This window comes from Falco cherrug, chromosome 2 (genome assembly GCF_023634085.1).
Source record: "Falco cherrug isolate bFalChe1 chromosome 2, bFalChe1.pri, whole genome shotgun sequence".
NCBI lineage: Eukaryota > Metazoa > Chordata > Aves > Falconiformes > Falconidae > Falco > Falco cherrug.
The window spans coordinates 43,483,796-43,511,734 of NC_073698.1; the positions used below are offsets into that span (position 1 = coordinate 43,483,796).

The following is a 27,939-nucleotide window of genomic DNA, read 5'->3' on the forward strand; positions in this document are numbered from 1 at the left end:
ATGCAAATATGAAGTATGTAAACATATTTGGCCAAACACTATCCTAGTTTGCCCTTTGTATAACACCAATAAATTAGTTTCAAATTTGCATATTGTTATTAATCACACACCTTTCTTTTCTCTACTTAACATTCATGTACAAATACATTTGTGTTAATACTCAGTGCAAATATTCAGGAGACTGAGATGTTCATGTCTGTCTTTTTAAAATAATAATTTATACTTAGCAGATTTTAATTCTATGTCTGAGTTTTCTGACAAAACCCTAAAACATGCTATATAAAAAGAGAGTGTGTAAACATCTTTTATGCAGTTATTTTAACTATTAACTGTCAGGATCTTCTTTCAGTAATTTTATCATGTGTTTTAATAATGAATATATGTTTTCATTATCTCACTGAATACTGTGGGAGCAAGCTAAGGGTCATCAGTCTGGTCTTTAGTAAACTAACAAAACATGGACTACCTGAACATGTCACCTTCTATTATTTCAAGATCATATAGAACACAGAGAGCTTGCCGTTTTGAACACTGAAAAGACTGAACTGGCAAGATGAGAAACTCTTTGAAATAAATAGATTTTTTTTTTTTTTAAATCACACCGTCTTTTATTGTTTCCTTATGAACTTAGCAACCCTTTTTCTGTTTGTATAAACAGAACAGAACTGATTACTTAACAAGCATTGAACCTGAGTCACTAAGGCATTGTATTGTGTTACTTCTGTTGGTAAAAAAATTTAAAATTATTAAAAAAAAGCCAACAGAGAAAAAACAAACCAAAACACCTTCAACTGAAGAATCATGTGGAAAAGTTATTAAAGGATGAAGTCACAGCTAAATACAGTCAGCTTGTGAGCTTCCACAGCTCATGTATTCAGTGCTGTTTGTAACATAGTGTGGATAATTTTTGCGCTGAACAATTTGTCCTGCATTAAACAGTTATAAACTCTGCAAAAAGGTGTGCTTTATTTGCTATCATGTTTTCAGCAACATAAACAAGTCTTTTTACTATCTTTCTAGCAGGCCAATCAACAAGCAACCTTGGATCTGATAGCATAAAATTGAGAAAGAGTTGAGTATTGGAATTTGGTTTCTGCCTGATACCCTCTTCTTTTTCTTTCAAAGTTTTCATGGAAACAGGAATGACTATTCATCTTTTTCATTTGACTGCTCTTCTTTCCACTTTTCTCAATTTTGTGTCCTTTTCTAGTGTTTTGCTCAAATGATCACTTTTTTACGCTAAACATCATCACCAAAGTAATCTTACATAAAAAATACCAATCATAAAGTTAATATTCAAACAGTCTTAAAAATAATTATTTTTCTCTCTGGAGAGGAAAAAAATATTCATACAATGACATTTGAATAAAATACAATAGATCAGCATTTGTTGGAGCTTTCAGCAGTTTTTGCTTGAGTTGCGATCAAGTTACAGAAAATATCTGTGCAAAAACATATAAAAATTACTAGTTCTTTAAAACTACCCTCCATACACACACATACAGAAACACACACACAGATCCTTTCCATTGCTGAACTAGAAGCTAATAATATTAGTGTGATACATGTGTTTACAATTGCAGATCACACAATAAAGCATGGACTAATAAAGGTCTTTTATGAAAGCCTGGGAATAGTAACATGGATCATGATTTTTCTACTAGGAATAGCTGTGGCCATGGCTAGTACTAGCAATGTATTTTTTCCATCACCAGTGTGGCGTTTGTTTCCTTCAGCATATACAAATCACTTACAGAGATGAGCTCTTCAGAAGTATTATCTTTTCTAGAGATTTAGCTCAGACTACTTTTTAAAACACAAGAAAAGACTTACCTAATACCTACTGCTATGCAGAGCATCTCTTCTGAGTACCTACTGCTACGCAGAGCATCTCTTCTGAGTCACAGAATCACAGACTTACCCTACTCCTCTCTACAAGCTACTTCTTTTCTAAAGAAATAATTTCCATTTGATGTAATACGTCAATAACTAAAAGGCAGACTAGTGTTTTGCTGTTTTCAGATTAGACTTAAACCCCACAATTAATACAAGAGTATGATCTGGCTTTTCCTTAATCCAGGTTACTGAGATGTCGTTTCAAATGCCGCAAAGTTTACTGGAAAACAGAGGCCATTTAGAGAAAGCATCTAGCTTTACTACTTCCATTAAGCTGCATACATCAATTCTGGAATGTGTGGAATCCTTTTCTAATATCAATATCACGTTAACATCACACTTTTCTATAATATCCCAACACCCCTGTTCTCATCTGTGTGCTAAAACACAGTAACAGCCCAATGCAAAACATGAAGAAAGAGTCATGTGTAGAACAGGAAGGAATGAGGCTGTAAAATAGATGGATTGCACAGTAGTAAGCTTATGGAAAATCTATTAAGGATGCATGGGATGTCAAAACATATGCGATATAAGCTTGCTGCTTTTAGGTATTTTGTTATGAAAGCAAGCTTATGGAAGACAATGGCACCAAGCAGTCAGCTCCAGAACAGGAATCAAGGTGACAGAGACCAAACCAGAAGTCATGCCCTATGAAATGAGCAATGAACTGAAGTCACACATAATCCTTACTACCACACTGAAATATGAACAGACCTTGATGAAGTTCCTGGGGCTAAGCACGAGCAACACAACTACAAAACTGAAAAAAACAGCTGACGTTAAATATGAGGAAGAATCAAGCTGAAGATCTATATGGGGTTTAACCTAGTAGTTAGCTATGAAGCAGTACTTAAGCAAAATACTTTTGTTCCTATAAGGAATGAAAAATACTAGCATTTTACATTACAAGGGAACACTGTTTCTGTGACAAGTGCTAATGCTGGCCGAGGCAGATTGTTTTTCAATTCATAACTCAAACTAGTTCCCCTAACTGACTGTAAACTTCCATCTTGAGCATACCTTCATAGATGCATTTAAGTACTGTGGTGACAAGCCAAACTTTCCCATTCCCTCTCAGTGGTAACATAATTTCAGATAGGTACTTCAAAATTATTATTCTGCCCTCCCAGGAAAAACTCAATTAGCCTTAGGGCCAGGTGGTTTGAGTTTGGCACCACTCTGTGTCTTTGCCAATAGAGATTCCTCAGAAAAAAACATGTCATGACAGACTGTGTTCCGGATGCACCCCACAACAGAAATCCCAGACCATATGGAATCAGCATGCTTTCCCAGAGAGAACTTAGCACCATGGTCCATCATCAAAAAGTAAGAAAAGAGAATGGCTAAATTAAACCACAGAGCAGTCTTAGCCAGTGACTCCAAGATCAAGTGACTACCTTGGAGTGAGAAGCAATGACCTGTGCAAAATATCTGAAGTGTAAAATTTTCTTGCTTGGAAGTGTGATTTTGTCAAGACAGAGGAAATGAAAAATGTTACTTCATGGTTGCTTTTTCACCTTTTTTTTCTCCATAGCTTTTCACTTACACTGTTTATTTTCAATAGCAAAATATTAATGGCATTGTACATGTCACTTGCAGGACCTCCCCTGGAACAGTGTTTACGATGCTGGTTACCCATGACCAAGCTCAATTTAAAATGGAATAATTTCAGAACAGGCTACTAGTATAATACAAGGAGTAGAGTCCACAACATGAAAATAAAATTAATTGATATGCTTATCATAGAAGAGCAACTGACTATTCCTTGTATATACATTAAACAGTAAAAAGAGACACAAAACATCTCTGTTTTCTAATGCAGGAACTCAGTTCTGATGTAGCCTTCCTAGATGATAGATGCAAGAAAATTGTCTATAAGATGGTATTTGTGGTATGATACCCTGCAAATGCAGGTTTTAAAGCCCATGTAGTCCTATCCCCTTAATGCTATGCCATCTCAGTAGGAAGAGACGCAAGGACTGAGTATAACTTGAACATATTTACTGAATATCTGGTCCAGCAAAATATACTTGGCTTTAAAGTGCGTTTTTTTCTGGAAAAACTAAGTGTGTCACAGGTTTTTCAAGAATACAAAAAACCCTACAGGAAAACCTTAGTTGTTAATTCCTAAAATTACGACTCTTCTGTGCACTGAATGTTTAAGATCAAACTCTGGAACTACTGCCCATTTGGAACTGGAATAGAACTGATTTTTGCACATTTTATTAGTGTTTCAGCATTTCAGTATTTTAGCATTGGGAACCAGATTGTTTAGGATGGCATAGTTACTGCAGTGATGGTAACTGTGATTGTCATAACAAATTTTATGGTAAGGTTGAAAATGGAACAGATCCTCCTGTCAGTTATACCACTTCTATGATGCCTCCACTATTTCCAGTGAAGCCAAGGAGTCTGATCCAACCACAATATTTTTATGTTCAATTCATCAATGTGCAAAGAAACTGTTCTTGCTTCAGTGGCTGAGAGTGTATATCTTTGAGTCAGAGTGTAAAGCTAAAAATGAGAGCAAATTATTGCTGCTTTTTTATTTTATGTTTGTATTCAATATAGCTTGATTACTTGAAAGGACTTGGAGCCAGCATATTGCAGTATGAAACAATATCATGAAAAATACATGTCTTTTAATGCAAGGGTTGCACTGACAATTTGTCACATGCAAAATCTGCAGAATCAACAGAGACTAAATAAACAAGCCCAAACTTGAATTATCTAATATAGCATTGTGTATTTTTAACAATCTCTATTCTAATTTCATGCACATAAACCAGCACTGTAAATTTTTTGGTCCTGACTTCATAACACTTTGTTTCCAAGGCCAGCTGTAGCACTTTGTGATCCATCCTTTCTAATGTCCATGACAAAACACATTATGCTATTGCTGCTTTTCCTAAGATATTAGAGGCTGTATCACTTTTAAAAAATAAGGCTGACAAGAATATAATAGAAAAAATGTTCCTTTTACCATTACCGATACATGCTTTGTGTTTCTCAACTAGGAAAAACAAAATGACATCACATTATCATTATATATGCTGCTGTCTCCCAGGATGTCCTTCAGGTGTTATGGAACCTTACAATGACCAAAATACTTCCTGTGAGGGGTTGAAAAGCTAAAGATTTCTTTTTAAAGCTAGCAGCCTATTCTATAGAATAGATTTTCCTCTTTACAAGCCAGCTGGCAGTTCACTGGAAAAATACTTATTATAGATATATGCTGACAGCAAATTTTAGCTATAGATGGAACGTGATGCTGGCTAAGTATTCCTTCCAAATGTGTTAATTTTAGTTCTACTTCCTTTATACTTACTTTTCTTAGTTGATTTATTTATTTCCTTTTTTTTCTTCTTTCATAGGAAATTGAGATAGTAATAGAGATGGGTCAAGTTGCAAATCAAATCCATGGGAAAGTCGAATGCTTGAATTATACAAAGCCTAAATTGTTTCATGTTATCATTCTTAATTATATCAATATTTAAAAAAAACACTGCTAGAAAATGCTACTTTTAGAATTAAAATAGATTTGGCATAGTAGTTGGGTGCTTTGCTGGTTTACAATGAGGCATTTACATGAATATTACAAACATATTAAGAATTTGTTTATCTTTAAATACTATAAATATTTCATATTTCTGAAGGACATAAAAATGCTTTGTCTTTTTTTTTTTTTTTTCTCACCATACTGGCAAAGAGAGAAAGGACAAAACCAAAAATCTTTGGCCACTTTAAAATCAAGCCATCAGACCCTCAGCTAACTTTTAATATAGCTTCATTGATGACAATGGTATCTTTTTTTTTAATTTTTTTTTTTTTTAACTGATGTAAGAGCAATTCAGTTGGAGTGGCATTTTAGGAAAGTGGTTGTCTTCTTAACTCTTAACACTGTTCAAAGTGCTGCCTGTCTGATACATTTTCACCCTAAAGTTTTATGTACATTTTAAGTCTAACTGCTTGTTTGCCTCTTGAATATATCAAGTGAATGTTGAATGATCATTCTTTTTAACAGGACTTCTGACACCACAGCAATCTAAGGATTATAAAAGAGACACTGTTACCTATTACACCAAAATGCTGCGGCTCAGTAATACACCATTTTTGTTCTAAACCAGAGTAATTCAAGTCAGTTACTCTGTTAAATTTTTCTCATATGAAAAACCAGGCAGGCTGCCTTTACACAAAATTATGGCAATAAACTATTTCCTTACTAAATCCCATAAAATACTTTTCTGTCTATTTCCCTGTACTAGATTGGAAGCTAACTATAATTAGTTGAAAATAGTTGTAAATTGATGTATCTTGCATCGCCTCTCTTTGCCACCTTTTCATGCCTGGAATTCTGAACAGTCACCAAAGAAAATATAAAAGCACAAGTTAATAACATAACTGAACTTCCATTGTGCCTTTCATCCAAGATTCAGAATATTTTAAAAAACATTAATTAAATTTCATAACACCCTTGTGAGATACCAAAGTATCAGTGCTGCCACCAAGAAATCAGTATATAAAGACTGCATAAAGCTTTGGTTCTGGCTTAAGGCATTGGCTAAAAGTGCACTGAAGTATGCAAAATGAGCTATTCCTTTACCAATAAACAATTTATCATTCAATAGCAAAACATCAGACCTAACGCATATAAGAAACTCAAACAAATTCTACCATTTTAATTGTGAAATTGATATTACCCCTTGATCCTTTGCTACAAAATGTGAAATGAGCAAAGACAGTGACTCCTTCGCATATACTTTAATTGTGTCACACTCTATCCTTTGCAATTAGACTATCTTGGAGTATAACTAGAACCCCTACCATAAAATGGATTTATTGTATGGAAAACAAATTGTCCATAACCACCACCAAACCGAAACCAACCAACCAAACAAAAAGTAAATTACCTTCTCAACTCCAGAAATGTAGTTCAACTTTTCTGGAATGTGACTGAGTTTACTAAATTTGCTTGTAGAGGTTTACACCAAGGTACTGACTGTAGTTATGCTCGTTCCATAGACAAAGGAGAAATACAGACACCTACTTTATGATGAACTATGTTGTAGAGATTGCTCTCTACTCCCTCCAGAGGGGGTTGAGATTGATAAGTACAGATGTAGATGTCTACATTGTAGACTTCTATGCTTCATCAAGTTAATTCCAGACCATGTCTTGTTTACAAGCAAAACTACATTTCAATGGAGAAACATTTGCTAATTGTCCATTAGAAACTAGCAATGATACAGGGATACAGTTACAGTAATATAATGCAACTATATTAGTAATACAATACTATTTTCCCTTCTAGAGTTCTGTGATACTTCGTCTACCTCTTTTTCCACCTCCCAATTTATGTCCACTTTTGTTCTTACTTCAGAGATTTTGGAATGCTTCTTTAGACTCTTGTTTCATGACTTGTGCCTCCTATGGTAGCATCCAATTGAACTAAATGCTGCAAAGCTTCAGGATTAATGCAGAATTCAAGTTACCCTTTCTACAGTTCAGGGTCATGCTTTATGCAACTTTCAGAACTGTACAGTATGGAAACACTACAAAAATATACCAAGCAGAAAAGGAATTGTCACTTATGGGTATTTCTCCAGAAGTGATGCACAATTACTCATTTCCAACACCAGCAGTTACAAGAAGTGACTGAAATGCAGCTGTTTGTAGCACATTTACTGCCACAAGTGATGTTGGAATTCTGAGGCTAGCAAAAGAGAAATACAAAATAGATGAGATTCATCACATCAACTTCAGACACCAGCACTGTGTTTGAGCTGGTTTTGTAGACTCCCTTTACAATCAATGAAGAAAATTGGAAATTATGATACATTTTCTTCAAAGGGAGAGACGTCTCTATTACTCTTCATTGAGTTTAATAGATGTCCAGACAAGTAGCTCAGATAAAGACATCTACCCCACAAATATGTCAAGTGAGACATACCCCTCCCACTGATACTGTTTGGGTATTTTATAGACAATTACATTGCCTCAGCAGTTATTCCACACCTTCGTAACACAGTGCAATATCTATTCTGCCATTATGGTATCAGCAAAGTTCCACCATATCTTATAAGTTGAAAAAATTATATAATGTAGTAAAGAATATATGACTGTATAGATATTGATAGCTTAAACATCCCATTTCTTAAATTCTTTTATATAATGAGTGTTGTATCTTAAAGCACTCTTAAACAGCTCCTGCTTTTCTATCTCTGCAGGGCTGGCTTTCTAAGGTATTGCATGTTTAAAATGAATTTAAACACATTAATGTGTTCATAAACTCCTTGTGCAAGGATTTAAGCATATGCAGGCATATTGAAAATGAGTACAAATCCCATCGTGCCGTTTCATTGTGCAAATATAGTTTCTTTGTATTCTAAATCCCCAATCATTTCCCTATTTCAAGTATACTTTTATCATTCCAGTAATATTGTACTTATCCTTGAAAAAAATGAAAATCCATTTCACAGATCTTGCTAGATACAGTGTTAACATTCTGTACAGAAGATATTTTATTTTAACCATACTTTGCTATTCTTTCTCCACAGATACTATTTCCAACAATATTAAGTAGCTGATACGTTACCTTGGGATTCTAGGTGGTCCCCTTTTTAAAGTTGCAGCCTTCACCTTTGTCCCCCAAAAAACAACCATTGTTCTCTTATACCTATTCTTTTTACAGAAATAGCTTTCTGCAGAGTATGTCATTTCTTTTCATCTTCTTATACTTCCATATTCAAATTTTGCATGAAACTCTAATATTGATTTTTTTTTTTTTTTTTTTTTTTTGCACTGCATATTCGCATTCTGGATGTCTAGCTATTTTGGATGGTGTCTCAAAGTTGCTGATCGCTGCAACCCATCATTTAACTAGGTCCTCTGCCACTACTGTCCTTCATAACTGTTAGTGTCATCAGTCTTATTCCAGGTTCAATCATTAAATGTCAGGCAGTAACTCACAAACTGTTTTGTCTTCAGCTGTTAGTCTAGTAGAGTATAAACTAACCCCATATCATGTACTAACTCCTGTAGTATTGTAAATTTTAACCTACAATGTTGGTTTATTTCCTATACATAAGATCTGTTCTATGAAAGCTATTATGTATCACAGGTTGACAATAATAAAAAATACCAGAATGTTTATTTTGTCATCCCTACATGTAATTAAAAAAAAAAAAATCATCAATTAACATAAAAATGAAGTAATTTAAACCCCCTTGAAAACTTCTGGTAGAGTGAATAGGGTTTCTCAAATTTTAAATGTTGCTGTAGTCAAAATGACACAGAATGTGCAATAATATGTTTGTTTTTCAGATATCATAGGTCTGAAGAGATTTTTTTGTATACTTCAATTATAAAAACATTTAAAACATACAAACTTGTGCAATTTTTATTTTAATGAAGATGAGAAGTTCATTAACAAAGATAAATATTTCATTAGATGTTAAATAAAACAAAGAGATTTTTTGGCTTCTCTCAGCACAAAATTCCTTTGAAAGATTAATTAATACATGCAAATTATGCAAATTAGACCCATGCAAATATTTTATGAAGACAATTAAGGGAACCATTAATTACTGCTTTTTTGCTTCAGTGAGATTCATTCATTTAATTTTAATTTCACTTTAACTGTTTTGATGTATAATCTTGCAGCTAAGAACTTTATCTTTCCTAGTGGGTCACTTAAACTTATAAATTTCATCAAGTGAGCAGCAACAGAAATCTGTAAAGATATTCTCTGGGCTATGTTTAGTATCAAGAGAAATTTTTGACACAATGCACTCCTAGAAACTGCAAAACTGGAAGGCAATGTGAGCTCATTCTTGGACAAGGTTCAACTGCTGGAAAAGCAATTAATTTGCTTTGGCTGTGCTAATATAGGGGAATTAGAAAGTGTGACACAAGACAAATAGAAATAATTAGTTCTCCAAAATGATGTTCTCATTAATATGGTTTGAACAGTAGAAATAAAAAACATTATTGTGGCATGTCTGCATTCTGTCCCTAGCCACAGGAGGTAGAAAAATGCAAGATACAGCATTTTTTCACCTTTGTAGTTTGTATAGCAGTGGCATTTATTTTTATTTTTTATTGCAGGTTTTAAGAAAAGCAAATCGTGGACCTGATCTTGTTGTCTAAAACCTACTGCACTTGCATAAAGCATGAGGGATCCCTAGGTTTCTAGACTGTTTTCTTCCTGTGAAAATATGAAGCTATAAATATAACTGACTAGGCTTTTTACAACAATACACTCAAGTTACTAAATTGAAACTTTGATTTCAATATTGTTCATTTAAATCATATTTTATGATATGCAATACACAAGGTATAAGTTTATTCTGTAGTTTAAGCTACTATAGCAAAAGATTGCTCTATCAAAAGAGTTTATGATATCCTCTCCAAATCTGATAACATAAAATAAGTTTTCTTCTTCCATAATGTGAATACACATGCATGCATTTGACAGAGTATATAGAGGTAGATTTTCAGTTGCTCTCATTCTTAACACACCAGTACAAATCAGGTTTTCTACACTCAATGAAAATCACTAGCTGGTACTCTTCACAAAAACAGGCTTCTAGAAGGCTGTTAAGAATACTTGCTCACTTAGACTCTAAATTTCATAGCTTCTTGCAGAATTAAAGGTGATGTAACATTATGTGGCCTCCTCAAAGTATTTTTTTTTCCCCCTAGTAGGCAATATGCCTTCCAGTTGTTTACCATGTTCCAGCTGAAGGCATCTCCCTTCTTAAGTTTTGCTGTGTACACACCTTTTATCTGGAATCAGATAATAAAGTGCCAGTAGTTTGATTTATTTCTTCTTTCAGTTAGGTGGCAAACCTACAGCATCTGACAGATACTGAGATTTTCTCTTTAAATACAACAACAGGAGAGAAAATGTGCCTATGCCTAGCTTGATGGTTTTTTGACAGATGATCACTACCATTAAGAAAATTCTCAAGTGCAATTACCACAGAGGCAAAAATATTCAAGAAAATTTCTGAACTCACATTGTACTAATTCTGTATAAACAGGATCCTATCTTCAGGGACATTCTTAAGATAAAATGTAATGAAGGGCTTTAACTCGAAGTTAAAACCCATGAAACTTTCTTATTCATTGAATAGTTTTTACCAACATGGATATAATACTTCCATGTTCCTAATTTGGTTAAGAATGTGTCAGTTAAACACATGGATGAACAACCATAATACTTGCAAAATGCTTGGAAGAACCTTCTTCCTTGGCCTCAAGTCTGTTGCTAGTCAGCTTTATTTGCAAACTTTTATGAAATATGGCTGTCATTAATGATTTCTTTCTAGCCAAATCTTACAACTAGCACCTCATACCCTGCCTCCTAGACTTTTCTAGACTAGCCTTTTATAAATGTTTTTTGATATTCAAGTTTGTCCTTTGGTAGGATCTTCTTATGCTCCATTCACCTGGCTGATTTCTTTCTCAGTTTGATATTTTTGGCTTCTTCCTCAAATTTCTGTTTTAATTTCCCAGGGCTGCAATCTTCCTCCCATTGTCTCCCTCTCCATGCTTTGTATCCAAGTAGTCTAATCCACAAACAGAAATACCATATCCATGCTGGTAATTGACACAGCCCTTTGTTCTCCAGGCCTGTTCCCTTCTGTCTGACCTAAAACCTCAGCCTGGTTTTCTGATTCTCTGTGTGCATGTTTATCGGCTCTGACAATCTCAGGCTGGAAAAACAGAGCTGTTAATCATTCACCCTTTCAGATTCCTCCTCCTCTTCCCCACTACTATCTGTTCTTAGTCACTATGAACCATTCTTTTCATCTTGTCCATCAGCGAAGTTCAAAATCAAGGTATCCTGTTTGTTTGATACTTCTGACTTTTCCTTACAACATAGTGTCTGAATTCCTTCTCATAAAAAGTCTCTGCCCCTCATTTTCCTATCCCTCTCTCTGGCTGTAAATTCATATGCTGTTTCTCATATTTTACCTACTAAAGCTTACTTCTCTCTGAGGTGTATAAACAAATTCACACAGCAAAAATATTTTCCTAGCCTGCCTCTTTGAATTGTCACTCCTTTTTAATTCCCTTGCTGGCTCTTCCCTTTTAACAGCTGGAAACACAGTACTTGAAAGGTTTTGCCTTACCCTTCACCCTGTGTGCTGCCTCTTACCAAAATGCTTCAAATTGGAGTGATGCTTCCAAATAAGTATCCTCAGAGTTTTTTCCCCTATGGTCCTCCATAGTTAAGAAGACCCTCATGTAATGTTCACAAAATATAACTCACTACAGTCCTTCAGGCTTGAAATCTGGATTTGTAGGTGAGTCTGACAGCAAGACCTCAGATCAGGAATGGCACCTGAACCAGGAATGTGATCAGGAATATAGACTCATGAACATATATAAATTCCGACATAAATCAAAGAAGTCACCAGCACAGTCACTATCATCTCATAACAATCAACTCATCTCAAAAAATATTTGTGTAAATCTTTAAGAGAAATTACATTACTTGGCAAAATTCTTTTACTAATTTTTGGTTACCTTGGTCATGAATGGGGACAGTAATTTCAAGAATATGGTAGGGATATAGGTAGGGATGATCATATGAAAAGATTTAGTGATAACTATTGCGCTGTTGCTGGTGTAAGATGGTGTTACCTCACAGAAGAAATGCATTGAATACTCTCCATGTAAATGGCTACTAATTCCTTTGCTTCTTGCTGTTGCCATAGCATACTTAGGGACAGATTTGCATTTGATGACTCAGGCTTCATTAAATGCTATGTCTTCTTTGTGTTTTTGGCCAACACATTAAAAGAAAAGCACATAGTAATGCATGCATGCTTAGTCATCAGCTCCTGAAGTACAGAAAGCTGATACCGCCTTATCTTCACTTCTATGAGTAGAAAAGTATAGAAAATACAGAGCCTGTATGTATACCAGGAAGCTGAAGAAAAAAAATCTATGAAGCTTTGGGATTAGGAAGCTGGCAGAACCTACATAAATTAAACAACCCATTCCCCATTACTTTACTGTAGATTCAAACCTTTTAAATGTCGCTAAGGAAAGTATTTAAACAAAACTGGTTATATTCATGTAGAAGTAACAGAATCTAGAGTTTATGTCAGGTCGTTTTTACAAGAGCTGAACACATAGGGTCAACTTGGTATGTGAGGGGTAATCATATCAAATCAAGTAATAATCAAATAATGCTAGGTAACATGTTACTGCATTTTCAAATCTGTGTCTAACAAAGAAGACTTGAAAAGACTTATACCAGGTACATTTTGTCATCACCTTGATACACACAGAGGTTAGCCATCAGTCTGAGCAAGTGTACAGACAGCACAGATGATGTGTTACATGTATTCTGTTAGCATGAAGTTCTGGGACATAAATCCTACCACCAATATTCAAGTATGTAAATTCCACCTAGTTTTTCATATGTTTATACAATGAGAGAGCATGAAGGAACACATAAAACCAAGGGCAAAAACATGAAGGGCAGAATGAAAATTTTAGCTGTTCCAAGATGTAAGCTCAGTCTCTGATCTACCACAGATTTCCAACATCTCCATGATCAGGCTCCTTAGCCCCTCTATGATATAAAGGTAATTGCTTTGTTCTGCATCACAGGAGTATTTCCTGATGTGAAGATTAAATCCATTAAAGATTGCAAAGTTGTTCAGATATTACAATGATAACATTTCTACTAGCTTTCCAGTTGCTCCTGACATAGCTCAAAACAATTTATCTGAGACAGACCACAAGGCTACGAACTGGAATCAGTTAAATAAATCAGTAAATAAATATATGTTTACTAAAACTGACCTTCATGCAGAAACATTATAATAGATTGAATATCCTCTGAAGTTAAATAATTTTCTTCAATTTAAGAGATTATTTTTGGACCACCTAATTTTGGTATATTTACAAAACTTGTGTTTTCTCACGAATAATCTGCCCTTAAAACAGTTTCTCAGAACTATTATGCACATACATGATTTCCTTCATCTTGATGCCTTGATTTTATTTTCTGTTTTGATATACATATTTACCAGCAATTGAAAATAATTACACACTCCTAAGTTAATTCTGTTGAATGTCTTCTAAAGACCAACTTTACTTCTTTAGCTATTTCTTCATAGTATTACTCTTGCAAGTTTCATGGTGAAACTGATTTTTTTTAAAACTGAAAAAAAAAAGGAAGCAGCTATGGAAAGATTTTAATATTGAAGGTAGAGCTAGAATTCAAAGATTTTTCAAAGAACAGAAAAAGTACAAGAACATTCTAAGGCATATTAACAGAGCTCTGGGCTGGCATACCCAGGGCCACCTCTCTATTTGGCCAAAGGGCTGTTATCTGAGTCACATATGGTAAAAAAAATAGCAGATCTTTTTGAAAGTCAGTGAGTTTGGGCTTCTTAAAAAAAACCCAACCCCCAAAAAACCCCAAAACAAACTGCAACTGTTTTTCCACATCTCACATTTTCATATCTCAGTCAAATGCTATGCAAAATACAAGCCAGTCCACAGATAACAGGAGAGCAAGATCTAGAGAAATTATCCCATGAATGTTTGTGTGTTTCCACTATAAATGTTAGAAGAGTGGTACAGGCCTTCCCTTTGGTATTAACATAGTAATAAATTTATTTTTTTATCCAAGATATATAATAAGCTATAAATATCCATTTCATATAACCCAAGTCAAGATTGTAACATATTCAAAGGCATTCCATATCAGCAAAAAGGGCTTGATTAAACACCTGATATGGTTTGAGTCAGTCTTCCATATCCCGCATGGCTTCCAGCTACTGCTCCAGAAAGGCCTGGATCTTTCACACGCATAATTAGCTCTGTGTAGATGCCTCGGATACCCTACAGCATCTAATGGTACTACTCATCTACCTGTGGACAACCAAATACTTTTTATATAGTGTAAGAATTAATGTTAAGGTAAGAGTATCTTAACTTTTTGAAAATCTCTTTTCAGAGTTTCAGACATGCAGGGATGAGATGGGGAACTGATGATGACCTTCCTTGGTAGATTAGCTTATATGGCTTCCTAAGAAATTTTCTTTTCTTCTTTGATGCAGGCATTGTCTGACAATCAAAAAGGGAACAAGATGGCCACTGTTCACATTAAATATTTTAAATTTGATTTAACTTGAAATTCAATATTTGAAATCTAATCTGGATTTGATGTTTCTTTGACCTATCCAAGCTGTAGTACCTTTCAGGAAGGAGACATGGATCCCCTTGTCTAACAGACTTCCTCCTATGTGTGCTAAGTGAATAAATTAACTCACCAGCTACGAGTTTGTACTAGTAGCTCTCTAAGACACAGTACCTTCAGCAGAACTGAAAATTATTACTGTTATTTTGGCATAAGAGTTGTCTTCCTCATGCTTCACAAGACAAGTCACAACAAGGGAAGTGCAACTATTAGAAAAATCTTAAACCATTAAATATTTTGAGGTCTGTTGATGGTGTAGTCTTAATTTCATAGAAGAATGCAACACTAATATTCACAGATGGAGTTCCTTTACAAGGAGATGATACACAGTCACCAGGCATTTTTTAATCTCTATAGTAGTTTAAAACCCAAAAGCCAAGAAACAATCTCCTTTATGACACACATTACAGCTGACATGATGCCACTTTCCAGCATTTGTCTAACAAGTAGTAAATGTGGCTGAAGAAAAAAACCAAAACAAACAGAAAGAGAAAAAGGGACAGCTCCCTACAAAGTGTAGAGGCAAACACTGATAAACAGCTTACAGTCAGCAGATCTAGCTCCCCAACCAACCTAGAGAGGCACAGGATTACGGTTCAGTTGTGAATGAACTAGAAATCCACTTTGTTTCTATCTGTTTCGCGATAGGCTATAGGAAAATATTTCTGTTGTTTTAATATTTTTTTCTCATTCTGGTTTAAAAAAATAAAGTCTTTTAGTTCTTCCATTAGGAGCGAAAAAGTGATCATCTTTTTTAACTGAGGAGACTATGCTAAAAATGCGTGTTTTACCAGCCTGTTCAGGTTTCAGTTACCTTCTGAGGGAGAAGACAAAGAGAACAGAGTCCTTATGGGAAACGTAAATAAGTAGGATGATGGCTTGCAGTGCCCGTCTTTCCCAGGAAGCAAGACAACTGGGGTGATCTCAGAAGTCTGTTAGGTAAGAATTAATCCATTCAGTCCTTCCCTCTTTGAATAATATGAACATGGAGAAAGGAGGGAATAAGAGATGAACAAAAATGAAACAAGACAAAACATTTCTATATAAAGTCTTAATAGCCTCTTTGGTGCACAATGTGTTTTATTTAATACTCTTATTGTCCTGAGTTTTCCCACTTGACTCTGTTCAGGCTTAGTCATTAATTTTACACATTGTTGCTTTAAAAGTACACTGAAGTACCATGTTGGAAGAAAGCCTCTGATTGATTAATCATTTATCTCAGTAGAAAAGCCATGAACATATTTGATTTCCAGAAGCTTCTTATATATACAGCTATAAAATGAGATGTAAATTGCAATAGATAGCAATTTCAAAGAAAATGTGGAAAAGTTTATGTGAGAGCGTTAAGTGTTGAAAGAAAGGGCTCTATAGAATACTTCACAACATATATGTAACTGTTTATTAATTCTGTGTCCTCCCTTTGCTTTTGGGGTGATAGATAACAGGATTATGTTAAATCTACATTTAAAATGTAAAGGTGTAGCTAACAATGACCTATGTACGGTATGAAACAATCATCTATTTATAGGTTACTGCCTGCAATCAATAACACCTTCTGTTTAAGTTAATCAATGTTGTCTTTAATTGATTAGATTGGATTGAAAACCTGCCAGAGTGCTGGATTCCTGGGCAGGGAGCCTGGGAACACACTTATTACTGTTTGGTTTCCATGGATTGTAAGATAATTTCAGTATTTATTCATGGTAAAGGAAATGTGAAACAAAATAAATCTTTATTGTATGTTTCCTCATTGAGTATACAGATTTCAAGAGTAAAAGACAGACAAACTAGCAAGAGATGTCATAAATGTCTAATGTGCAATCTAGGTTTAAAATCTGAACTATACTGGATTGTCTGCCAAGCCAAAAACATCAAAAAAGCAAATTTCTTTAAAACTTATGAACTGGTTAAGTTAGTAAGGCTTATTCTTCTTAGGGCAAATAAAATAAACTATTTGAATTAGTGTACAGGGAGAGAGCCCAGCACTTTCTAAAACGTATAAAAATTAGAGAACCTATTTTCCGAGATATACCTTCTGCAACAGTAATGAAATTCAAGGTGGTGCACACAGATTAATGTTGTTATTTATTATTATGTATATAATTTCATTGAAGTGCATAGCACTGTACAGATGAATAATAAGTGCACGACCCTGACATTAATACAAGGCGTTACACACTGCAGTCAAAAAGCAGCTGAAGTTTAAGGCACTAATCAGAAAGAAAACAAAGTGTTATTAATTATGTGTTACTGCAAAGGAACAATGTTTAACCAGCAAATATTTTAGCAAGACTGAACAAAAATAAAATGGAATCAGGTGTATTAAACAAAGGGAGTCAGTAAAGCAGCTCCACTAAATGCCACTGAGGGTTAGACACTAAACTTCTAACAGTTTCTGCCCTTTAACATCATGACTACATCTAAATTTTTCTTTTTTAGCATAAGAAAGACAAAAGAGAAAAGCAATGCAGAAAACACACTATCCTTTAGCTTCTAAAATTGAACAGTGCATGTGCATACATTTTCACCAATGCATCAATTTCTTTGACAAACTCTGGCATGCAGAAAAGGATCAATAAGCAGAAAACAGATATCACTCCCTAGTGGATGACTACAACAGCTTTGCTCCATTCTGTTGTCTTTTTCATACTTTTCTGGTAGCTTAGATCACTACTCTTACCTAGCGGTGCTAGAATAACCCTAAGTAGGGCAGTCACATTACTGGGATGGTCCTGTCTTATGCTTGCAGTTAGCCAAAACTGTTGAGACTGAAACCAGTTGTCACTGAATTTCAGAAACTTAAGAATGGAAAACTTAAGAAGAAACCTGATAATCAGATAGGTACAAAGAAAAATGCAAAATTTATCTGTCAGATTGCTGAAAGTCACACTCTTACAAAACATGGTATTTTCCATAGACAGACCTTCTTACTGTCTGTTGACTCCTAAGATGAAAAAAAGACTTTTTTTGACAAATTAAATGGAAGTTATTAGGTTCTTAAAAAAAAATAAAATCTGGCCTAATGGAATAACAGGCTAAGTGGCCTAAAAATTACAGAAAAGTTCATCTCCAAAAGAAACCAGTCCACTGTGTTTTAATTGCTGCTTCACAGAACCTTTTTATATTACTACAGGTCTAGAATAGTCAGCTGTTTGTTTCCATAAACAGCCTAACTAAGTAGCAGATGTTTCCTTGGGCAGTTATTCAATATATCTAGAAAAAAAAAAAATCCCTTTGCCTTCCAGGCTTCTGACAGCTTTGTTTCCAGCTCCTGACTTCTTTTCCCTGCTGAAATGTTCAACCTTTATAGCAGGCCCACACAACAGGTGGGCCGTGGGTCTCTTGCAGCTTGAAAAACCGTTTGTTTGGCCCATCAGCTGCTGAGAAGCATCATGTACTGTTTGATTTGCCCAGCTGCCAAGAGGCAGCAACAAGATGTCCAGCAGAAATTGTGTATCTCCTAGCTTGTCACTGATCCCTCAGAATGCATGCATCTCCTAGCCAGCCACCTGGTCAACCAGCAGACACACAGCTCCAGGTCATACACACACATCACCTCGCATGTTGAAGAGGTGGCACAATAAGAAAGATTTGGGATATTCAGAAGTAATATTTGGCGGGGGGTGGGGGTGGGGGGGTGGGGGCTGGGTGGGGTGTCAGGTTGAAACAGAGGTGGAAGCAAAATGGGAAACCAACGATACAAGGGAAGCTGAAAATGTGTTGAAATGGGTCAGCAGAGAAGAAGGAATGTCACATGGGAAAGTGAAAATGTATTTTCATTCTGAAAATGACCTGATAAATCCATTTGAAAATCCTGTCTCTATACTAAACCCAAGCATCTTTCTGCTAGAAGTCCCATGCAATAATAAATGAGTAACAAATCTATAGTACTTACTAAGCAGCAACAGAAATGGAATAACAGATAAGCTAGCATCAACTGAACAAAAATGCAGAATTTACAAGTTTATATATATATATAAATTTAACATTTATAAGATGTTTTAATGAGAAAAAAGGCAAGAAAAAACTTGGTAAAATATATAAAGAGTCAGGTGCTTTTCTTTTCTCGTATTTCATCAATTAATACTGTAGCATATATATGAACATCAGTTTATATGGCATTATACAGATGGATGACCTCATCTTTGAGGAGCTATGGGTGCAAATGCAGTATCTGTTGATTAAGAGGAAGGGGGACACAAAGTGGAACAGATAGGAATGTAAAGATAGGAGACAGAAGCCCTGGGAGAAGGATGCAATTATTGAAGGGACATTACAGAAGGACAATGGCTAAAAGAAACAGACTTGATGCTGGCCATCACAGTCAATATCACGAGCAAAATAAATGAAGGAAGGACTAAGGAAAAGACATTTTAGTTGAATGTGCTGCAAACAGAACTGTTGTTCCCCAGAAAAGAAACAGATGCATTGTCATTTGAGGATATTGAAAACTCTGTTTAAAAAATCATTACTTAATTTGAGAGTGGTCTTGCACTGGAAAATGTGTCCTATCTGTGATCAGCAGTTAACAGCATTTTTCTCTAAGTCTGCAAAAATAAACTCATAAAACTTCAGATTTAGAGAAATTATAACAAGAAGTCTGATGCAGTTGGAATTAGAAAAAAAGACAGAAAATGTGACTAGGTGGAGTGACTGAGACTGGTTAAACATAGATAGAAACACAGAACCCAGGGCACTGGAAGACACTGTGAAAGGCAGCTAGTAATAGGAAATGGTTGGCTGCCAGTATCTGAGAATGAAGTTGGGGAACTGAGTGATTCAGACTGACTAGACAAGAACAGGACCCAGTGGTTGAAAGTAGAAGGAAAGATGGCAGACAGAACACAGATAAGGCAGGAAAGTCAGGTAAAGTCATCTGAAGTCTCTTAAAGGGAGGAGTCTTGACAAGTAACTGGATAGGCAGCATATGGATAGAGTATTACAAGCCGATATCTGGAGACATCGTGATCACATTAATAAGGATATTAGTGTAAGAAGTTAAAATTGGAGGCTGGAATTATGAATGGATATAAATAGAAACTTAAATTGAAAGATGAGACAAAAAAAGGCAAGAAAGAGATCACAAAACTTGGAAATGGATATTAGGACTGATACAAAGGCCAGAGATGAGAAAGAAACAAGAACAAGAAAGCTTGATGGAGACACTGTTAGAAGTGCTACAGGTTGAAAGAAAAATGAAAGGAAGATTCTGTGCCCAAGAGGATGAAATGCATCCCAAGATTGTCTTTATTTATCTCAACAAGTATCTGTGAGACCTCCATGGCAAAATGGTCAATCCTTAGACCACACCGCTCATGATAAGGTATTGCACTTTATCAGTTCCTTTATCACTGTGAAACTAGAGATGCAAGTCCATAAGGTAGTGAGATGTCATCTCCATAGAGAAACTTCAGACTTTGTAGTTTACTCATTAAAAAGAAAACCCTAGGAAATGGTTACCTAGGACATTATTCAAATGGTGAAGCAAAACACTCAACTGTCAGGAAATGCCAAAATTAAGATTTAACATATGAAAGAAATTGAGATAATCATTCACACCTCTTCTGTAAAGCATGATGTCTAATGATGAAAGTATTATATATAAACCAGGCATTATATAAGGCATGAGAACACACATTGCACACCGAAGATAAAGAAAATATTGGATAGATATGCATTTATTCAACTACATCCTTGTCCCCTGTGCTGAATGAGACAGGGTACTGTGAAAAACACACTATCTAATCATATAATTAAAGATTATATCGTGATGCATACACAAAAACGGTTGAACAAAGGTTGGAAGACAACCGTAATTCTACCATTTCCTAATTTTTGAATGCTTGACTTTACAACCTTGATAATGGCCTTTTCCAATAAAGTTTTTGATCTCATAAGAAATATCATCACACGTTTTCCCATGCTTTTGTCCAAGATTTATACATCAGAAATGGAACTGTGTGCACAAGCTTCACAGAACCACCAAAAGTTCCTTTTCAGTGTGGAATTCTTTCAGATAGGTATCTTTCAAACACAAATACAGCAAGAAAGAATCAAGGACTATAATCTGCTGAGATTATTACACTGAGTTTGCTTGTTGAAAAATAGTTTAAACAAGTTTCAAACCACCACAGAAAACAATTCAGGTTAGGTTTTCAGGCACATGACTGACACTGTATCTAAGCAATTTTTGTTAATATGGAGGGCAGCTGCATGGCAGCTTTCCCCTACTACTTAGGCAGCAAAATGCACACACTAGGTTCCTGGTATGGGCAAAGAAAAATCATAATTTATTTCCCACTAATCCTCAGTAGCCTTCAAAGGCCTTACAGGTAACTTCATGCAGGACTCTACAGTCAGTGTGTTGAGCTGCAGTTGCTTTCTTTCTCTATTCCTGGATCTGTTCAACATCTCCATTGCCTGCCTTCTCCTTTCTGGGAGGGAAGAAGACAGATGGCCCTGGAAGTTTATATGTGAATGGTAGCTGAGTGGCTCTTTTTCCTATATCAGGAAAGCGTAGTCTGAAGCCATTTAGCATTACACTTAACTGTGTTAATAGGAGCCTACAGAAGAGGTGGAGAAGTAGAAAAAGGCAAGAAAAAACAGTTGATGGGAAAGGGCTTAGAAAGCTAAGGAACAGGGAGAGTAAATAATGGGCTCATTTGGAGAAAGGCTGATAATGTGCTAGAAGGAGGAAAAAAGTATTTGCAGCAGAACAAGGAACTGAGGTATGAAATTTTGACTGATGGACAAAAGGAACAAAATTTGTGCTAGAGGAGAACGCATAGTTAAGGAAAAACTGACGGAGAGAGTAGAGTAGTGCAGGAAAACTTTGAGGACATGCAAAGTGCAAAGTGACTCTTGGAAGACAGATATTTGTGGAAAAAAAAGAAAAAAGACAGGCTTGAGAATTCATGGGAACTGAACAAGGTGAGAAGACTTTAAGCAGAAAATTATGAAGCTGGATCAGAAGCAGCTGGAATGATGGCATGTAGAAATTGGAAATTAATTGGAAGGAAGTAGAAAAGGTACAGGCTGAGGTGATTGCTAGAAAATAGGAAAGAAATGGAGACGACAAATAAAATAGTAGCCTGAGAGAGTAAATTTGGTTAAGCTTCCTGTTCTTATCAGATTAGCTTTGGGAGAAAAGCACAAAACAATTTGAGAGCAATTTGGGAAAAGGAAGACATGAGAGGGACACCATATGAAAAGAATGGTCAGTAAGGAAGAGAGTGCAGAAGCAGAACGTTTTAAGAAGAGTTTAGATAATGTATAAAGGAAGTGGTGATTAAATGGAATGAAGATGAACGTACAGGACTTGGGAGGGAAACTACTAGGAGACAGAAAATTGGGAATGTGGCATTTAGAGGAAAAGAAAAATCAATAATGCAGGAAAACAAATTCATGTTAAGTAACCAGATGGAGAAGAAAAAGCCAACGGAAATAAGAAAGTAAGCGCAGTAGTAAATGCCATTGTTCTAGTGCTTAGTAAGAGGTCTGGTAACAAAACAGTATATAAAAGTCAAACATTATCTTTGTATGGTACCTTTTTGTGTGGGATGAGGGGGTCTTGGGAAACCGGATTGGGAGCTAGGCATAGGCATCTAGTGAACCTACAATATGTATGGAGAAGAGGATAATCTGCTTTATTATTATTTTAAACAGAAGCAAGAAAGAAAACATTTAAAACCAGTGTCTACACCAGTTCCTAATAACTTAGTATCTTTTTGTATCTGTTAAAAAATATGTAACTATATTTGATGCCCATAATTGGGTTATTTATTATGATTATATATTAGCATGTTATGGATATTCCAGTAAACTGTTATCTACCCAGTATTTAAGAAAAAAACAAACCCAACCCTAAAATAACCCGTATTGCTTCTTTTTCTAATCTCATATTTCAATTTTTTATTATTGCTTCCATTTTACAAGACTTTACATAAACTAAAAGAGAATCTGAATGAGTGCTTTATGATGAAAAACAGAACATAGCCCCCTTATTTATAAATGTAATTGTCTTTTATGCTTAAATTAGTCCTATTCCTTACTCGCAAAAGTAATAGCTAAAAATATCAACATTAAATATAACTTCAAGTTGACAAGTATTCCCTTATCATAAATTTTAGATACAATTTTTTTTAAAATTATGATTTCTTTATGTAATATTTTCTTAAACGCTGAAAATGCACTTGGTATTTCAATTATTTCACTTCCCCCACAGAATGCTGCAGCTTTCCTACATTTGTTTGCTTAGTTATAGAACTGTATAGCATGATTAACACAGTAAGTTGAAAAAAAATTAATGTTTGTGGATAAAAAAACTATTACCCCAGACATGCTTTGGTACTAAGATAAAGATATATTTTTGAGAGGAATAAGAAAGTCGTAAGTATTTCCCTAGGCAGTATTTTTCCCCAGAACCTGAAACATGAAAGAGATAGTATTATATTCTTTATGGAATGTATTGTATATTTTATGTAATAATTCTTCTGTAGTGCATACTAGAGGATACTAAACATCATTTACAGATAAAATGTAAGGACATAACTGAAATTTTGCAAAATTGGAAAGGCATGGTCTTTATTTTATATGAAAATTCAGAAAAATGTTGGAAAAATCCCAGTTTCACCCACTGGAGAGCTTTTGTAGAGTTTTGCAGCCAATTCTCCAAGGACCCCATCTGTACTAAGCATGCTTTATACCAGCACTGCAGGAACGAAGCAGTTCTTTCCCTGTAACTCTTTCTCCTCATTCCTGCAAACAATTGCCAAGCTAAATACTGAAGTAAGAACAGAGTGCTCTCAGTGCTTCCCTCCCTGACATCCAGGCAGGTGCAGAAGAAGATTCAGAATCTGTACTGAAAGCAGTAGGGAATGTGAGTTTGATGGGGAGGCGGGGCAGGGAGCACAGAGTACAGACAGAGATGTGGTACCAAATAGGAATGACTGATAACAGGGAGTATCAGTGCAGACTGGACAAGAGGAGGAGACAACAGGAAGGGTCAGACAGAGACAAGGGCCTGGGGGTCACTGAGAGAGAAAGAGCTTGTAAATAAAGAAATAATCAGGGTGGCATGAAAGTGGGTTCAGATGAGAATAGTGCAAGAATGTGAAGTTAGGAAAAAAGAAACACAATGTAATGTAGAACAAAGAATGGGGGAGATCAACCATTGACAAAAGCTGGAATTGGAGTGAGAAGGAAGAAACTAGGAGGAACTGAGACAGTGTCACAGATATGTATAGGGGGGACACAGAAAAGGGAGTTTATGGTGAAAAGGAATCTTCTTTCCAGCATTGGAAGTGAACACAAAGGGTCCTGACACTTAGCATTACTCATCTGCTAATAACTATTTCTTGAACTATTTCATAAACCTGCCACCCTATGTTAGTTGATCCACAACAATAAGATCCTACAGTTACGTTTGTGTTGTAGGGTTACATATTGTGCTACATCTAAAGGTTCTGAACTCTTGTATGACAATTAAACTGAGTATATTAAACTGTAAGAAATTACAAGTCTACTTCCTGCTTCTTTTTTCATTTTCCTTAAAAAAAACCTGGTTTAATTACATGTTAAGACTGCAAAGTAGAGACACGAAATGTCAGAATTAAGGTTGCCTTTGCAACATGATCCACTGTCACGATCAGAATACACCACTGTCCAGTCTTCAATTAAATGATCATCTGTGGATTTATTTTTTTTTTTTAACCTGCACCACCCTGGACAGAAGAATCAAGGATAGGTCATCATTACTGAGAATGGTGCCTTTAAGTCCTTGATTTCATTCATTGCAGAAATGCAAATATATGAAATCAGCATAAGTAGGCAAGATAGCTGGAAAAGAACAGATAATCATGGTTAAAAAGCTAAAGTGCTGTTCCTATGTAGTTTGGGTCCTTTAGAATACATACTTCCAAAATACTCAGTAATTATGAGTTGTTCATATTATAAATATCCAGCTTGGTATCTCAGCCAATAAGCAAAACTGAATTCAACAGAACAGTAATTTGAATACACTGAACACATTTGCCAAAAATGCAAGGTATCCTGAAAAATTAGGTCCTTGATACTTGAAAGTTAAGCAATTTATCATCTTAATTTGTCTGTGACTATTTCCCAGCTTTCAAGTTGGAATTGTGGGAACGCTCAGAAGCTCAGGCACTGCAATGACTAGAGTGAACAGAATGGCCTCCCAAGAAATTAGAAGTCTGTCTTTGCACCAAACAAAATAACAAAATGACTGGATTAAAACAAAATGACATAATGACTGGATTCTTACTAAACTAATTATGTCAAATGGTGCTTTGAATAAGGCATATATTTTAAGGGAAGGAAAGCAGGATTCTGGAACAACAAACCTGATAACATGTACCCACTTCTCAGGCAACATTTAATCTGGCATATTCCAACTTCTGAGTCATTGACTTTGCAGACATAACTTGCTTTAAATCTAAACATTTTTTGTTTATATACATGTGCTTGTATTTCATAAGAATTTATTGCCTCTTTTGTATTTTTTTATATGCTCAATCCATTAAAAGCTTGTTGACTCTTTATTCTGTTGTTACAGCCTCCTTGTGGCACACCAGTAACAACTCTTTAGGAGTTAGAAAATGTGATTATGTAACACACAGAAGATGTCAAATGATACTGTTAAGATGATTGACTTCAAAATGCAAAATAAAGGCAATTGAGAGTGATTACTGGAGCTAATAATTTTAGGCTTGCCTCTGAAAAATGCACCTTCAAATACACAATATTTTTATTGTTTAGAATTCATGTAAGTACATTTACCCTGTTGATTAGAGAAGATGTTATAACATAAATACTATCTTAAAAATTTGCTCTTTACTAATATCTTGGTGTTTGCAATATATATACATTTAGATTAACAGAGAAAGAAATATGGCTTTCTTTAGTATTTCATGTATAAATTTACTTGACAGATTTGTTTTATTAAAATGTAAATAATGGGAAATGGTAAATGAAAAATCCAAGAAAGGAATAAACAGTTTATTTATAGCTAATGCTCAGAGTAGGTTATTGAAACACACCTTTCAGTAACTGCCACCGAATATTAGCTATGAAATTCTCATCAGGCCTTGAATGTCATCAATTAGATTTAGCTATTTTTATAGTTAAAAGGCTCAAAATGTTTCAAATATACCTTTAAAAACATTGTTATCTCAAATGTAATCATACATATTCACAAAAACTGCATTCAGCATGTCTGAGATTCAACCCAATATTGTTTTAAATTAATTCTTTTTTTAATTGCACTGTATAAACAGAAATGACCTATTAATTTAAAGAAAATCTATGAGCACAGAATGTATTCTCTCTTATAAACAAGCAAGATGAACTTGACCTTGTTTGAACTTGTTTTGATGTGGCCCAGATGGTAGGCTACATGCTTGAATAGCAGTCTAAAGCTGAGGAAAAACTCATATAGCAAGATCTAGATTTATAGCCTTTTGCAAATTCCTACCTTGTATTGTCCTTTCAGCATCTGTTCTGCCCCCGCTGCGGTCAGCTTCTATCTCTGGGGTCAGGGAGTCTAAAAACACAGAAAGGTATCACTGACACATATTTCATTTGATTCTTATAGCCCTTTTTACAACCTGTTACTCCAATGCTGAATTACAATACAATCAACCTTTGTCATTTTTTTTAATGTTGAACAATGACTGGAGGCCAGGACAATTTTTTGTTAGACTAGGAAGATTAATGAGCAATAGATTTTTCAAGCATAAAGGGGGAGGAGAAAAAGAAGAAGAAAAAAAAATTGACTTCTCAAGCTAATAATATAAAAATGTCCTAGTTTGAACATTCTCTTCAGTGAGTTTATTTGCATATACTATATAACGTAACAAAACAATAGAGGCACCACTTGAATGAAGGAAAGGGATTTTCTTTTTTTTTCCCCTTCCATCATGTTATAAATTTTCAATATAACAAGCTTCTTTTGGTACTTAAATTGAAAGTTAATGACACAGAGGGAAAATCTGGCTTCTCACCATTTAGGACCCTGAGACTGTCTGTTGAAGCTGCCTGTTTCAGTGTCTGCTCTGCTTGCTCCCGTCGTTTAGTCTCAAATTCAAGTGCTTCCTGCAATTTCCTCTTTGCCTTCTTTTCCTTCTTTAGCCTTTTCTGAATTATTGCTAGGAAAAAAGAAAATTAGTGTTCTCAGATTTGGATCTTAAACTTGGTTACATGTTTACCTATTTAGAGTCCTGAGAAACGCTAGAACTGTGAGAGTTCATACAAATTGATTAACTAGACAATACCAATTTAAATTACTTGAAATTCGCTGGAATCACACTGGGATATTCTAAAAGGTACGGTCCTGTAATATGATATTGAAAACAGTAGGTGATATTCAGCTAAAGCATAATTTTTACATATAAGCAGAAGAGAATTTGTGAATGCCCAAATCAGAAAACCTTGGTACCAGCAGCGAAATGTACTTTTTACATTATCTAATGTAGATAAGCCTCTGTCTCTGGATGTGAGGTGGTTTTCTGGGATTTAGTCTACCATTTTGTTATTGCCCATAGGACACAGTTAGTATGCACACAGCAACGAAGTTCTCACCTGCCTGCCTGCCTGCAGCTTCTCTCCCACAAGAAGGAGATCTGGCTGCTTGGGTGCCCAGAGCTCAGCCCCCACCCAGCTGTGGTTCTCATCCCTTAAGGAAAGGTCTGGAGTTTTCTAACTCCCCTGCAAGCTGCTGCTTCCTGCAAGCTATCTGACCTCTTGGTGCTCGGTCTGTTCCCCATTTTATTCCTTATCCACGTTTCCCTTTGTCC

General features: G+C 35.3%; 1 protein-coding gene across 6 annotated transcripts in view; it reads right to left on the reverse strand.

The window, feature by feature from the left end:
* Positions 1-27,939, reverse strand: part of DACH1 (dachshund family transcription factor 1) — a 369,849-nt gene that overhangs the window by 9,856 nt on the left and 332,054 nt on the right. For 4 of the 6 annotated variants that reach the window (XM_055702639.1, XM_055702638.1, XM_055702636.1 and 1 more), the window contains 2 exons: positions 27,148-27,291; positions 26,619-26,687 (listed from right to left, as the gene is read on the reverse strand). In XM_055702639.1, coding sequence (XP_055558614.1) covers positions 26,619-26,687; positions 27,148-27,291 — 213 coding nt within the window. Of the gene's footprint in view, positions 1-22,673; positions 22,741-26,618; positions 26,688-27,147; positions 27,292-27,939 lie in introns of all 6 variants that reach the window. The other 2 variants (XM_055702640.1, XM_055702637.1) reach the window with 1 other exon arrangement.